This window comes from Equus przewalskii, chromosome 25, assembly GCF_037783145.1.
Source record: "Equus przewalskii isolate Varuska chromosome 25, EquPr2, whole genome shotgun sequence".
Classification (NCBI taxonomy): domain Eukaryota; kingdom Metazoa; phylum Chordata; class Mammalia; order Perissodactyla; family Equidae; genus Equus; species Equus przewalskii.
The window spans coordinates 19949193-19965033 of NC_091855.1; the positions used below are offsets into that span (position 1 = coordinate 19949193).

Below are 15841 nucleotides of genomic sequence, written 5' to 3' on the forward strand. Positions count from 1 at the left end.
TTAAAAATCATGAATGGCTGTTGAATTTTGTCAAAGGCTATTTGCATCAACTGATATGATCATGTGGTTTTCCTTTTAAGAGTGTTAATATGGTACATTAAATTGATTTGATTTTCAAATTATGAAAGCTTTGCATTCCAGGTTTAAATTCTCCTTTGTAATTGTGTTCATCTTTTTATGTATTGCTGGATTTGATAATTTGTTGCAGATTTTTGCATCTATGCTCATGAGGGATATTGGGCTATAGTTTTATTTTTTGTACTCTGATTTTGGTTTTGATATAATCTTTTTGGAGGGCAATTTGTCAATTATAACAAAAGTCAGAAATGTGTGCGCCCAAGGATTCTACTTCTAAGAATTTATCTTAAGGAAATTAATCAGAAATTCTCACTACATACAGACTTCGGGTTCAGACAGACCTGGATTAAACATGAAGCCGTCCCCTTAACAACTGCTTAAATTCTGTGGGTCTGTTTCCTAATCTGTAAAATGAGAATAAGAGGACCTATCTCACGGAGTTGCCTTAGATGAAACAATTCACACACAGTGCCCAACACCTAGTAAGCTTTAAGTAAATGGCAGCCCTTGGTATTAAAGGCTCCCATATTAGCTCCCAGTTTGAATCTCCTGATTGGTGGGTATTCGGTCTCCTCATGTTGGATTCCTCTGCCTTATATTACGTGTGCTGGGCATTGGGAATGCAAAGGCAAAAAAGATATATGGTCCCTGTCCCCGGGGAGCTGAATGTATCAGAGAGACAGACACAGGAGCAGACGAACCAGTCCCATGCAATGTAACAGCGTTATAACCGGGGTCTGCCCAAGGTAGACGCGCGCTCTGAGCGTCTGCGTCAGACACCGGGCCGTCACCAGAGCTGGGGAACCAGGAAAGAGGGCAGCAACTTCTCCAGTTTAGCCTCGAGCCGCGGTGGGGGCCGTACAGACCGGCCGTTCCCATAGCAACGAGACGAGCCACCCTCTACAGGCCTCACGCGTCACCTTCGTTCGGCGTCCGAGGAACCAGGAAAGCCCACTTCCGGTTCTCCCGCTGCAACGGAAAAATTCGAGCTCCCAGTCTCTGATTGGCTCAGGCAGACGGAGAGGGCGGGCGGTGGCGGCGAGGGGCGTGGCCCGCCGTCTTCCAAACTACAGTTTCTCTCGCAGAGCGGAAGCCGACCTCGACGTCCCCGGAAGTGCACACTCGGAGTTGGTGCCGGTGTGGGTTCCGCCGGCGAGGTGGCTGTTTTCGAGATGCCAGGAGCCGCGGCGAGGGGCTCGGAGTTGTCCGAGAGGATCGAGAGTTTCGTGGAGACCCTGAAGCGGGGCGGCGGGAGGCGCAGCTCCGAGGACATGGCTCGGGAGACCCTGGGACTGCTGCGCCGGATCATCACGGACCACCGCTGGAGCAACGCAGGTGAGGCAGGCCTAGCTCCGTCGCGCCCCTCGTCGCTTTCTGTTCCCGATCTTCACCGCGCGTTTGCCCTGCTCACGCTCTCGCTCTCGGACCGCAGAGGAGCTGATGGAGCTGATCCGCAGAGAGGGCCGGAGGATGGCGGCCGCGCAGCCCTCAGAGACTACCGTGGGCAACATGGTGCGGAGAGTGCTCAGGATTATCCGGGAGGAGTATGGCAGGTCAGGCCCACGTCCTGGGCTCTGGGTTGGACCCAGTGACGCTTTTTGCGCCCCTCTCTCTGGTTGGATCCTTTATTGGAGCTGAGCAGCTCCTGTTACTTAAATGACCACACCTCCTCCCCACCTCCCTCTTTGTGTCTTGTTGCTTCCATAGACTCCACGGACGGAGCGACGAGAGCGATCAGCAGGAGTCCCTGCACAAACTTTTGACATCTGGAGGCCTGACCGAGGACTTCAGCTTACATTATGCGCAACTCCAGTCCAACATCATTGAGGCAATTAGCGAGCTGCTTGTGGAACTGGGTAGGAGTCCTGATCCTTGGGTGGACAGGACAGGTTGCAGGCAGATGAGGAAACAGGACTCTGGAGGTTTTTCGTTAGCAGAGATGGGAGCTAACCAGTCCCATGGTTCTCAGACGTTTGTTCTCCATCCTGATTAGGAACGCTTGGAATAGGTGGCAGGTCTAACAACCCTCTCTACATTTCCTTACAGACTAACCCTTTATGGACTGCAAATGCACTGTGACAGAGACTCTATTAGGGAAGGGCTTTATTTTCATTTTAAAGAGATGAATCCCCCTAAAACCACAGTTGTTAGATCCTTCTTCACTAAACTTCCTCTTTTTTTTTTTAAAGGCTTAAAAGTCTTCTTCTTCTTTTCTTTTCTTTCTTTTTTTTTTTGTGAGGAAGATTGTCCCTGAGCTAACATCTGTTGCCAATCTTCCTCTGTTTGCTTGAGGAAGATTGTCCCTGAGCTAAGATCTGTGCCAGTCCTCCTCTATTTTGTATGTGGGACACTGCCTCAGCATGGCTTGATGAGTGGTGTGTAGGTTTGTGCCCAGGATCCCCCAGTGCACCCTGGGCTGCCAAAGCGGAGCTCATGAACTTAACCACCGCGCCACCAGGCTATCCCCTAAACAACTTCTTGAATTTTGATACACACACAAAACCTCCAACCCCCTTGTCTTTGTGTCCCAGAAGACCTTCAGATATTCATTACAATCAGAGATCCCCAGGGGAGGAAGAAGCTGGGTCTGTCTGTGCACTGAGCTGCTGCTTCCAAATTCCTCCTTTGTTTTTCTTCTCTGGCTTTCCTCTCTCGGGTGGAAGTGTTGTGGTCACCTTTGGGAGGAAGAGTTCTTTTGGGGAAGCTCTGTTTACCCTACTCTCAGCACTTGAGGATTTCCCAGATTGGGCCATTTCTTGCCTGAATTCATTGTCTTCAAAGTCAATTGTAAGGAGCTGCTGTGGTGGTGGGGGTTAGAGGGGAGTTGGTGAGTAGGCTACTGCTGGGAAAGAGGGCAGACTGAGAACTTGGGAGGTAGGAGACCCCCAGGAGTGGGGCTTTTAAGGAAATGTGACATTTCACATGAAATCCTTTAAGCTTGTTACCAGGGTCAGCTAGGTGGGCAGTCTGTGTGATGGAAACATGTCCCTTTCTGTGTTCTGTTATCTGTTCATAATGTAGCATGGCAATTTCATATTTTCCTTGCAAAACTGACTATTCTTACAGAAGGGACAACGGAGAACATCGCAGCCCAGGCTCTGGAGCACATCCACTCCAATGAGGTGATCATGACCATTGGCTTCTCTCGAACAGTAGAGGCCTTCCTCAAAGAGGCCGCCCGGAAGAGGAAATTCCATGTCATTGTGGCAGAGTGTGCTCCTTTCTGCCAGGTAGGGGACAGCTGAGGTTGCTAAGAAAAATGAAAAATGAGGAGAGATTAAAAGAGGGATAGATGGGGTCCATAACAACTTTGAATTGATAAGCAAGATATTGAGAAGATAAAGTAAAACATTAAGGGAATTTTCAGGTTGTCGATCCTGTGAACATTTTTAAACATCGATTTGAGAAAATTGGAAGAACCGCTGAATCACAGAAAAGATAAATATTGGTTCTTTTAGGAATCAAAATAGGGTAAATTATCTTTGGGATGACTGATGCTTGGTCTGACCTCACTCGATCCCTAGGTAGATAATAGTCTCAAAAAAGGAAATATGCAAGGATGCAGGATGTGGTAAAATAATGAGCCAGGAGCTACCTTGTCGGCCCGATTACACAAGCAAGTAGTATTTCCAGTTTTGTGGCTGCTCTGGTGCTGCTGTGGAGTATTAAACATTTGTCAGCTTCCCCTGGGCTTCCTGCCACTCACCAGAGAATACCTCCCATAGGCAGAAAAATGAGTTATCTGTTGAAAGTGGGTGTTGGATGTGCCCCGTATCACAGAATTCTCCAGGTACAGTTACGTTTGCAAGGTCTTTCACTCTGTCGCTCTTTCTCCCAGCATCCGCCTCTCTCTCCTATTGCAGGGCCATGAAATGGCAGTCAATTTGTCCGATGCGGGTATTGAGACAACTGTCATGACTGATGCTGCCATTTTTGCTGTTATGTCAAGAGTCAACAAGGTGGGTGTCTTTGGAGTTATATTATGTTGAATTCATAAAGATGATACTTCTGAAACATTTTTCCCCCTCCTGTAATATCCAGGAGAAGAGAAGAAAGCTTCTAGGACCTTTTGAAAGTACACACTTGGGCCTTTTTAATATATCAACTGAATTTCTTTTCCCTTTATCTGTATCATTGTCCCTCACTTGGAGTAGCCTCTTTTTGGTGAAAGCTTTGGAAAGAATGAAGTAGGACTATGCTAAGCATGTCAGCTGCTAGGGATCGGGTGGAGAGCTCTGCATTATGCTCAGACAGCTTGCTGGTGGTGGATGTGAGTAGAAAGGCTCCCGGCTTCTCAGGATGTGTGGCATATAGAGTTCCAGAAAAGACAGGGCTAAGAGCAGTAGATATTGCAGTTCTCTGTCATGTACTGTGTTCATTCTAACCGTGGAAACCCACTCTTAGGCTAGAATTTGTGGTCCTGAGCCTAGAATCCCTTTCCCACTACTGGTCTGTGACCCCCCAGGATACCAAGATGGAGGCCTGCAAATTCAGGCTGTTGTGCCTAATGACTCTTTTAAGGCTCTATCCCCGGGATGGCTCACATTTTTCTTCCTGTCCCAAAGGTGATCATTGGCACGAAGACCATCCTGGCCAATGGTGCCTTGAGAGCTGTGACAGGAACTCACACTCTAGCATTGGCAGCAAAACACCATTCCACGCCACTCATCGTCTGTGCTCCTATGTTCAAGCTTTCCCCACAGGTATGTCTGTCTATAGCTGGTCTCTCTCTAGCCAACAGAGAGAAGGAAGCCAAAGTGAGGCTTAAACTCTGGGCTTTCAACCTACTCCTTCTGGGGCTTCTCTTTATCTGCATGTACTCAGTGGCTCAAACCCAGCAGAGGCTGGAAAAAGCCACAGAAGACTTGATCCAGGAAAAACAATGGACAGTTATAACCCACCAGCTTTAGGAAGTTGAAATTGTAAGGTCAAGACAGTGCATAGCCCCTTTGTTTACCTTGTCACCACTCCCTGTCACCCTGACCATTTCTGAAAATGCCAAGCAAGTTGAAATTAGGAACACAGAATCCATTTTATTTATCATAGTTCCAGGGACTGTCCTCTGTAGCCTGAATGCAAGCAGTTACTAAGTGAAGAGCCATTTCATCAGTGATGGAAACTATTTGCCTTGAAAATATTAACCCACTTATAGGTCTCTATTTTTTCTAATTGAGGTAAAATTCACATAACACAATTAACCATTTTAAACTGTGCAGTTCAGTAGCGTTTACTACATTCACAGCATTATGCAGCTACCACTGTCTAATTTCAAAACTTTTTCATCGTCCCAGAAAAACAGTCCATATGTGTTAAGCAATCACTCTCTAGGCTTCTTTCTCCCCATCTCCTAGAAATCACTAATCTGCTTTCTGTTTCTATGGGTTTGCCTATTTTGGATATTTCATATAAAAAGAATTATATAATATGTGCCCTTTGGTTTCTGACTTTTTTCACTGAGTGTAATGTTTTGGGGGGTTCATCTGAGTTGTAGCACAGTATGCTGTTCCTTTTTATGGCTGAATAATATTCCATTGTATGGATATATCAGTTTCTTTAAACATTCATCTGTTGATGGGCATTTGGGTTTTTTCTGTCTTTTGGCTTTTGTGAATGCTGCTGCTGTGAGCATTCATGTACAAGTTTCTGTGTGGACATATGTTATTGTTTGTTTGGTTTTTTTTTTTTGAGGAAGATTAGCCCTAAATTAACACCTATGCCCATCTTCTTCTATTTTATATGTGGGATGCCTGCCACAGCATGGCTTGCTAAGCGGTGCGTAGGTCTGCACCCGGGATCCAAACTGATGAACCGTAGGCCACCACAGCAGAGTGCACAACCTTAAGCGCTATGCCCCTGGGCTGGCCCCCATGTTTTTTATTTCTTTTGGGTACATACCCCTAGAAGTGGAATTGCTGGGTCTCTTACTTTTTTTTAAATTTTTCCTTTTCCAGTTCCCCAATGAAGAAGATTCATTTCACAAGTTTGTGGCTCCTGAAGAAGTCCTGCCTTTCACAGAAGGTACAGAAGTTGTGTGTGTGCATGTGCACGTGTCTGTGTTGGTCTTTTGGTTTTGGTAGTCCACGGAATTGAATGCTGTCAGGTTGTGCTTTCTATCGTATTTCCCATGGGGACTGTTTTCTTTAGCAGCTTAGAGGGCTTGGGGACCTGATCCACGTTCATTTTGTTCTGAGAGTAATATATTTAGCTGAGTTACTGGGGCCATCATGTGTGGGATCACCCAGCACTGACTGGGTTTGGCTTTGCACATTGTCTGAGACACAGGCAACAACCCAGTGGGAAAATGTACTTGTTTCAGTTGCTGTAGGGAGTCATTTTGGTGACGTGGCTGCCAAAGGGAGCAGGCTCTGAAACATTCCTACTTAGAAAACTCGGCCGTAGCCTGGATACCTTTGTGTGCTGGGCTCCTTCTCTCTGACTTCTTCTGAGTCAGCCGCTTTGCTCAGTGAGCTTGCTGCCTCATCAACAGTTAACACGGCCTTAAACACCCTCTGGGAGCAAAGCATAGTACTTGGGGTGCCAGCTATTCTTGGAAGTTGAATAACTTCATCCATTTATTCAAACTTCATTCTTTCACGAAATATCTTTTGAGCATCCACGGCGCATCCAGCACTGGTGTAGCACCAGGGATGTAACGGTGAACAACTAGATAGGCTCTGCTCCCACAGAGCTTATGTTGTATTGCAGAAGACAGATAAAAAAAGGTCAGGTCATGAGATGTTTTAGGAAGAAAACAAATAAGGATGATGTGATGGAAGGTGGCTAGGAGACTTCCTTAGATTGGGGAAGGGTCTTAATAAGATGACGTTTCAGCTGAGTCCTGAATGAATAGAGCCCACCCTGTGAAGATCAAGGAAAGAGTTTTGCAGGAGTTGGTGCAAAGGGCCTGAGTTGGGTACATGCTTATGCAGTTGGTAAAAGATGGCCGTATGTCTGGAGAGAAATGAGCAAGAAGGAGAGCTGTACGAATTATAATTAGTGTGGTATGGTGGGGAGGGGCCAGATTTTGAAGGTTGCAATCCCAAATTTGAATTTTATTCTAAGGGCTGTGGAAGGGCATTGGACAGTTTTAAGCGGGAAGTACCATGATTGAAGTCATCTCTTCATATTCACATTTTGCTGCAGCTTGCCTTCCTTGGGGTCGCAAGTATGCCTGCATTATTGAGCTTAGAATGTATATGCTACTTAATTATTAGGGCAGGATCCTCAGTTTTATCTTTAGCACGTGTGATTGCCTTTCAGGGGACATTCTGGAGAAGGTCAGCGTTCACTGCCCTGTGTTTGACTACGTCCCCCCAGAGCTCATTACCCTCTTTATCTCCAACATTGGTGGGAACGCACCTTCCTACATATACCGCCTGATGAGTGAACTCTACCATCCTGATGATCATGTCCTATGACCACTCTCATCCTAAGCGGAAGCTGCTTAGGCAAACACAGAATGGAGAGGAGACTCCAGTGCTACTGCTAAAACGCATCTTCCTTGTAATGGGGGAGTGGACTGGAGTCAACCCAGAGAAAGACTTGATACTGTTCCCCGCCTTTTTAGTCACCCTGGAACAAGGACGCGCATCCTGGACTGTCTCCTGCCTTTCGGGTCTTAACAGAGCAGCAGGGCTTGACCTATTGATTTTGGAGCCTCTAAGTGACCTGGTGCATCTGTTTCAGGAACTTAAACTTCCTGGTTTAGTGGTGTGTTAAACATAACACTGAATACCTTGCCAGGATACAGGGTTTTGCTCAGAAATGGCTACCACACCTTTTCTTAGACTGTGCCAATAAAAGCTGCTCGAAGGTTCCTGAGTTGGTTTATTTATTGTTCTGCTCTGACTGTGCCTGAAACAACAGCAGCAGAGCCCTTTTCGTGTTTTCCTAGGGGGCTGTAAAGAGCTAACACTCTACAACAGGAGGGCAACTGGAAGTGTTCACCATTTCCCTTATAATTCACTGGAAATGGTCTCAAACAACTTGTTAGTAGTCTAAGACAGTGGTTCCAGAACCTCTCTGATCATAAGAATCATTAGGAAGCTTAAAAAAATATACAGGGGCCAGCCCCGTGGCCAAGTGGTTAAGTTTGCACACTCCACTACAGTGGCCCAGGGTTTCACTGGTTCGAATCCTGGACGCGGACATGGCACCGCTCATTAGGCCACGCTGAGGCAGCGTCCCACATGCCACAACTGGAAGGACCCACAACTAAAATATACAACTATGTACTTGGGGGATTTGGGGAGAAAAAGCAGAAGAAGAAAAAGAAAAAAGAAGATTGGCAACAGTTGTTAGCTCAGGTGCTAAACTTTAAAAAAAAAAATACAATCTTGGGCTCCATTCCAGACCTAGTTTATCTGGTCTCGGGCGGCCCCTGGGAATCTGTTGAAAGCTCCCCAGAAAAGGACCCTCTCCTGTCTTGTTAATAGGATTTTAAATTGGTACAACCTTTTCTAGGTTAACTTTGAACCTGCACTTCTACAAATACTTGTATAAGCACACAAAAATAAAGACAAGAATGTCCATTGTAGCAGCTGGAATGTCATAGCCTGTGTCCAGCAATAGCATTTTAATAAGTATGACATACTGTGAAATATGTATACACTGCAATTGAGGTTTCAAAAGGGTGGTTTGAGGGCAGTGTCGGGATTGAAGACATTTTAGTTGCTTCACCCAATTCAATGCACCTTTGAATTGGTTACCAATATTTAAAAATCTGGAGCTTGCACATTAAACAAATTGAGATTTTTTTGTTTCTCTTGAAAACTCAGAAGATTTGGCGATTCTGGGTCTATGTTCCCAAATGGCAGCAGTTTGCTGTAGTTGAGTAGTTTCTGATTCCATTAGATGGAAAACCTCCAGTTTTCTTCAGTTCCTCCCTGGTCCATTTAACTCACTTATGCTATCTGTTTAACCCCCGGAGGCATCTGAGTTGTGACCCTTGTGTTGAAAGAATGGAGTAGATTTATAAGAAAGTCCATTTTAATTTCTGTTAACGAAAACAAGCTGGGAAAAAACCAAGCTGCAGAGCAATATGCGTATGACCCTTACTTCGTTACAACAAAACAAATGTGTGCATGCGCAGGATGAAAGTATGGAAGAATAACACCAACTCGTGCAAGCAGGGGGACATCGTCTAACTTTATTTAGTAAGTTTATATAGTATTCCTATGTTTTACATGTACTATGATAGCAGTTATGTTTTCAAAGAGTCTCCCCAGGTAATCCAGATGGTCTGCCGTGTTTGGGAAGCACTGGTCCAAAGCAGAGGTCTGAGGTGTAACGAGGAACCTCTGCGATGCTTCTCACAAAGGCCACCTCCTGCCCCATGTGGCAGTGTCTGTATTGTCACGTGGCGTAGTCTGTAGGGAGCGCTAGGAGTCTGCATGTTTAACAGTAAGCAGCCCAAGGGATGTTCACAGGTGATTTGATAGCCACACTTCGGTAAACACCGGCCAGAGGTAGGCTACGAGGGAAAGGCCTCTACTTTTATGTGATACCTTCTTGAGACAGATCTTGGCCTTAGGGCTCTTGTCTTCCCTGAGAGGGGAAAAACAAGATTGCAGAGGGTCAGTCTAAAAGACCGACCTAAAAGCTCTTTGACTCAGAAGATCCTGACTCACTCAGGCCTCAGTCTGTCCCATTATTTCTTAAAGCATCTAAGACCCCACGCTTTCTCAGTGAAGTGGCTTATAGCTACCAATTATGAGCAATTATCTCCTCTGAAGGCACCAATTCTAACAGCAATTCACTTGGGTACAATTGTGTGGTCTGGAGTAAGAGCAACAGTGAGTCAAGGAATTTAAATCTGTTTTTGGCTCCAAAAATGCTTTACGATACTTGTCCTTTGTGCATCTTAGTCTCTGGTCTAAAATTAGCACCAACATCCTTCCCAGGCCTGACTGAGATGGATGAAGGTTACAGGGGTGTCTCTTTTGGGTCAGCTCTTCCAGCGCCTAGCACAGAACTGCACAGATGCATATTCTTCAGAATCTTTAGGACCTCAATTAAGTAAATCCCACAGAGCTATTTATATGCCTTGTTTCTCTACTTCCCTCTCTCCCTTTTCCTCTTTCAGAGTAAATATTGGAAATAAATATCAGAAGGTGATCTAAACAGGGAGAAACTGAGGAGTTCCATGTTGACTTACTACCACTCCCTCCCACCTCTGCCTTTGCAGGCAGAACCCAGAAACTAAGGAAGAAAACCGTTGTAGCCTGGAGAGAATTAATAGAGGATTCCATGGATGTGAAAGGCTTCCTGAACATGCTAAATAAACCAAGTTAGATAACTTACTACAGTTTGTAAAGATACTTTTCCCACGGTTTATATCTTCCAATTTGGGCGGAGGGCAGGAAAGGCATAATTCTTGGAACTCGAATAAGGAACAGAAATTCCTAATTTAGCCTCAGAAAAGAAGTCTAAAAAACACTCTACCAAGAAAAACTTAAGTGTAAAGTGATACCTCAAAGAAATAAATGCTGGCACCCAGAGGATCGTCAGTTTCACAGACGTGCTTCGAGACTGTTTCTCAAAGCAGTCTCTCACATCAGTCTGGGTTCATGAAGGTTGCCAGGGACACAGTTCATCATGGAGCTACCTGACTGTCATACCACGTACGTAGAACTCAGTTCATCAGGACAGCACCAGATGGTGATGTAATTACTGTAAAGGCCATACTGCCCTCCTGCCCTCACAAAACCTCCCTCTGCAGACATGCACCTCGTTTGCACAAAGGAGCTATTCTGCCACGTGGTTTGGAAGTGTTTTACATCTGGCCTACTTCACTTTGAATTCTTCTTTCATTCACCAAAAAGCTGTTCCAGGATACTGTTCAATGGCTAAGCAATTATTAATAAAGAGCTATAGTCTAAGCTGTCAGTCTTCTTCACAACCCTCACACAATGGAGGGCAGCCTTGGAGCCTAACCACACTTGAAATGGTGACTGCTTGATATTTATATTAAATACCGTGCTAAAGAGAAGGAGCCTTTCAGTAGAGTTTTTTCAGGCACATTATATTTAGTATTAAGACGTGCCTAAAGAAGAAGGAAGCTACTTACAAACCTGACAAGAAGGGCCGGCCCTGTGGTGTAGTGGTTAAGTTTGGCGTGCTCCACTTCGGTGGCCTGGGTTCGCAGGTTCGGATTTCGGGCACAGACCTACACCATTCATCAAGCCACACTGTGGTGGCAACCCACCTATAAAATAGAGGAAGATGGGCACAGATGTTAGCTCAGGGACAGTCTTCCTCACCAAAACAAAAACAAAAACAGAAACACTTGACGAGATTCATGCGGCAGTTAACTACTATAAAAGAGAGGTGATGAAACACTTTGAATAAGGATAAACAAATAGAAGTACCTAACTCCAAACCACGTTTTTTTAGAGGGGTGGACAGCCTTGGATACTCCTTGCTTTTGAAGTAAACAAGAGCAAGTTGTTTACAGTCAGGCAAGTTGTAAGGGTAAAGTCAGGCCAAATCCAGCTTCTTCAGACTGCCACTTGAGTCACGCTAGCTTACTGGCCTGATAGATTACAAAATGTAAGACACTCAGATTCCCCAGGGCTTGATCAGGTTGCCTGAACTTTATCAGATGTTTCTGGAGAAGACTGAGTGCTCTATGACAAATGGGGCAATGATCCAAGTGTTTGAAAAATCCTAAGCCATAGGATAACCTCTTTTTTCTTTCTATCTCCTACAACTTCTTATGCCATACATTTAGACGGGACTCACTCAGTGAACAGTTACTGAATGATGAAAAAACGGAGGGATAGAAGGAAGGGTTTATTTGGTGTAGATTATGCAGATTTTTGGCTTCCCAGAATCCCTTCTTTTCCTCTCTCCTGAGCCCACCTTTTTGCCATCTCGTGTTGATGAGCAGCTCCAGCTGAGAAAGGGTGAAAGCAGGCCTGATAGGTGGTGGCACCACACCAGTCAGTTCTCAGTGTTCGCCCCCTGTAAAGGGTTTGCTGGAACGGGGCAGCCCCTCAGGTGGAGAACAGGTAGGGAGAGGCTGCTTCTCTGCAGGGAGCTGTTCTTCCCTTCATTCAGATATGCCAATGCTGGCTCCCACCTGCAGCTTCAGCTGAGCTTGGCTGCCAGGCTCTCTAGGAACTGATGGGGTGCATCTGTTCTCCCTCGGCCTGGCTTCGTCAGCCCCCTACTCATCTCTTGGCCTTGGGCCCCCTCCTGCCCTGCCCCTGTTTTGGTTGCCTTGTTTTTTCACTGTTAGGCCCAGAGCCCAGCTGGTCATTTGTGTCTGATCCTTTGCCTCGTTCTGACATCTGATTGCTAGAACCTCTCCATTCTCAACTACTCATCAAGTTCCAGATCCCCAGCTAGGTTCTGGACCTTGCCCTAGCCCCCTCCCAGTCTCTCGCCTTCCTTCCAGTCTACACTCTAAGCTTTGCCTTAAGCTTTTCTGATATTAGCTCCTCTTGCCATTATAGTTTTAATTCTTTCAGAATTGTTATCCCCTTTTATCTCAATAATAAAGACATAGCTGTTTAACCCAGGATCCCTGAACCTAGAGGAAGTTACCATATTCTATCATCAGTTTCCTTGTCTCTCCCAGACTGAAGCTAAGCTTCTTAAAGGTATGCAACTTGACTTAATAAAATTTTGATGAATGTTACTGAAAAAGGAACTCTCAAGAATGGCTTCATTGCACATCTCATCTCTCAAATTTTACTCTAAAGTTAATGAAGCCTCCACTAACCAGAATCTAATAAAGTTGAACTACTAAGTTTACAAACTGATAAATCCCTAGTAAATTACAAATATATAGGGCAGCATGGGGTAATAATAGGAAGGAGTGTGCAATGTGAGCTCACACAGACTTGGGTCTGAATTCTGGCTCTCTTAGCTAGGCCCTGAGTAAACTGGTTAACGTCTCTGTGCCTTAGTAGTCTCACTGTAAAACAGAGATACTAGCTTCCTAAGAGGACTGTTGTAAGGATTAGAAATAACTGGGGCCAGCCCCATGGCATAGTGGTTGAATTCAGTGCACTGGTGGCCCAGGTTTGCAGGTTTGGATCCCAGGCGTGGACCTACACCACTTGTCAGCCACGCTGTGGCAGCAAGCCACATAAAAAGTGGAGGAAGACTGACACAGATGTTATCCCAGGGCCAATCTTCCTCAGCAAAAAAAAGAAAAAGAAAGAAAGAATGTATACAAAGCATGTGGTATATAGTAAGCTCTCAATAAATGGTAACTATTCTTGTTATTGGAGCCAGAAAACTCGGATACCACTCTCAGCTTTACTTACTAGCTGTGTGATCTTAGAGAAATAAGTAATATTTTTCAGCCTTAGATTCCCCCTTTGTAAAATGGGGAGAATAATACCACCTTATCTCATGGATTGCCAAGGAGTTCAAATTTGGTAGGCAAAAATTATTTTGTAAACCTTAAAGCACCATATAGGTATTAATGATTACTATCATGTGTTAGAAAACTGAATATATCTTTGCTCTCATGGCACCTGAATTAAAACAGAACAAAACAAAACTCTAACAGGCAATCAAAGTAATGTTAGGTATTTTTGGCTAATAGGTTGGTTTTATGCTGATACATGCTACTGAGTTTATAAATTATTAAAATAGGGTAATTATCTCTTAAATTGCTTGAGTCTGGCTACCCAGAAGACTGGCTACATAATATATGAAGAACTTTTTCTAATCCTCTGCTATTCTCATGAAAACAGTGGTTTGGGATTATAGCAAAACCTTTTGACCTCACACCCCATCATCCTAATACAAGAGGTATGGTAACTTTTCTTTTTTGGCTGAGGAAGATTAGCCCTGAGCTAACATCTGTGCCAATATTCCTCCACTTTATATGTGGGTTGCTGCCACAGCATGAATGACGAGTGGTGTAGGTCTGTGCCAGGGATCCAAACCCACAAACCCAGGCTGCCAAAGCAGAGTGCACTGAACTGAACCACTGTGCCACTGGGCTGGCCGCTTGTAACACTTTTTTTAATCCCACAAATTGGTCTGACCCAAAAGGATTTTTAAAACTCCCAGGACAGCTGGCCTCCACGTAGCTCTAGAGAGCGGAGGCAGAGGGCCAGAGGCCACAGCACCCCACTGGGCCTGGAAGCAGAGCCCCTGACAGCCTCACAAATCCCCTGAAAACACTCTCCTTTCTAAGGTCACGTCTCCCAGTCTATGAAACCATTTATATGTATTTAGAAGAATAAAGGCCATTTTTAGACAGTGGTGCCTATTCTTCAGGGTTCCAATTACGTAATTCTACAAGGATCCCCTTGAAAACCAGTGAAGGCTTTCCTTGAACCTTCTGTGAGGCACACGCTGATGAATGCAATACTTGATTGCTCCTGTAAGATTCACTGCAGGGCTGTTGCCAAGTGAACTTTTCTTTCATTAGCACAAATTTGTTTCCTGTATTAAAAATTGAGGAGAATCATTCCATTGATACAAAGGCCAATTTGAGCAGGCTGGTCAGGAAATACAAAAGTGAAAATTCTTGTTGCAATATCTTTCTCATTGTATGGCATCCCAGTTGCGATAAACATCACGAGCTGGTTTTTTGCTTTTTTTCCCTTCTATAGGACTTTAGTCTAATTGAGTCTTATTAACCAGAAATCAAATCATCTAAAAAAGCGGGGGAAATACAGATGAAGAGTGGCATAACAAGCATTTGCAGAAAGATCAGTCCTGGTCCCAAAGGAAATTATGAGGCCATTAAACAGGCATACTGTAATAAAACCAAGACATAATTTGAAAGAGACCAAAAGAACCCTTGTCTCCTGAAAAAATGTAGAGAACATATCTGGTTAGGCTAAAAGAATAAATGCTGCATTTTTATATGAAAATTGCTTTCCATCTAAAGAGAGATACTTTACAAAGTACAAAAAAAATTATACTTTAAAAAACAAGCTCATAGTACTTTCACCATTTTACTGGTTTGGGATATGAAAACTGTGAGTTTTTTTTCAAAGACTGGCACCTGAGCTAACATCTGTTGCCAATCTTGGGTTTTTTTTTTCTTCTCCCCAAAGCCCCCCAGTCCATAGTTGTATATTCTAGTTGTAGGTCCTTCTGGTTGTGCTATGTGGGACATGCCTCAGCATGGCTTGATGAGCAGTGCCATGTCCGCACCCAGGATCTGAACCGGTGAAACCCTGGGCCACCAAAGGGGAGCACGCGAACTTAACCACTTGACCATGGGGCCAGTCCCTCTGAAAGAGTTTTTTTGTTTTTTGGGGTTTTTTTTGTTTGTTTTTTTTTAAGATTGGCACCTGAGCTAACAACTGTTGCTAATCTTTTTTTTCTTCTTCTTTTTCTCCCCAAAGCTCCCCAGTACATAGTTGTATGTTCCATTTGTGAGTGCCTCTGGTTGTGCTATGTGGGACGCAGGCTCAGCATGGCCTGATGAGTGGTGCCATGTCTGCACCCAGGATCTGAACCAGCAAAACCCTGGGCCGCCGAAGCAGAGCATGGGCGAACTTAACCACTCAGCCATGGGGCCAGCCCCTGAAACAGTTTTTAAAGAGGCAATAAAACAAACAAAAACCCAGGAACAGGACTTTAAATTTTTTCTATCCTATCCTTTTCCTTGTTTCTCTTCTTATCAATAGTATTTATCCCTAAAATAATCTAACTGCAGGCCTGATGGAAGACTGTAGGGACTGGTTTTCTTGAGCATACAGAAACTCTTTAAGTCTGAGATCTAGAATGTAAAGCAGCAGCAGAGGGAAGTGAAGACAACTGAGGGAAGGAGGGACTCACG

At 44.7% G+C, this 15841-nt stretch overlaps 1 protein-coding gene and 1 long non-coding RNA gene across 3 annotated transcripts; one reads left to right on the forward strand and one right to left on the reverse strand.

Moving 5' to 3' along the window:
- Nucleotides 1-852: 852 nt before the first annotated feature.
- EIF2B2 (eukaryotic translation initiation factor 2B subunit beta) lies at nucleotides 853-10958 on the forward strand. Of its 2 annotated transcripts, none has more exons than XM_008516469.2 (8): nucleotides 853-1413; nucleotides 1511-1631; nucleotides 1786-1934; nucleotides 3145-3308; nucleotides 3942-4037; nucleotides 4644-4781; nucleotides 6030-6096; nucleotides 7339-7894. In XM_008516469.2, the coding sequence occupies exons 1-8, from the start codon at nucleotides 1251-1253 to the stop codon at nucleotides 7494-7496; spliced, it is 1056 nt and encodes a 351-aa protein (XP_008514691.1). In that variant the 5' UTR covers nucleotides 853-1250; the 3' UTR covers nucleotides 7497-7894. The 2 variants fall into 2 exon arrangements, with proteins under 2 accessions (XP_008514691.1, XP_008514692.1); XM_008516470.2 differs by lacking the exon at nucleotides 7339-7894 and adding an exon at nucleotides 10163-10958 and having other exon boundaries at nucleotides 1103-1413.
- Nucleotides 9201-13157, reverse strand: LOC139079222 (uncharacterized). Its single transcript, XR_011532625.1, has 3 exons — nucleotides 11941-13157; nucleotides 11151-11284; nucleotides 9201-9624 (listed from the first exon to the last, which is right to left on the reverse strand). It is a non-coding gene; the product is annotated as an uncharacterized lncRNA (long non-coding RNA).
- Between the last annotated feature and the right edge of the window lie 2684 nt (nucleotides 13158-15841).

Coding starts and splice junctions, on each gene's coding strand:
- EIF2B2 (XM_008516469.2), top strand. CDS start 1,251: ATGCCAGGAGCCGCGGCGAGGGGCTCGGAGTTGTCCGAGAGGATCGAG. Junction 4,782..6,029: donor TGTTCAAGCTTTCCCCACAG/GTATGTCTGTCT, acceptor TTCCTTTTCCAG/TTCCCCAATGAAGAAGATTC. Junction 6,097..7,338: donor AGTCCTGCCTTTCACAGAAG/GTACAGAAGTTG, acceptor ATTGCCTTTCAG/GGGACATTCTGGAGAAGGTC.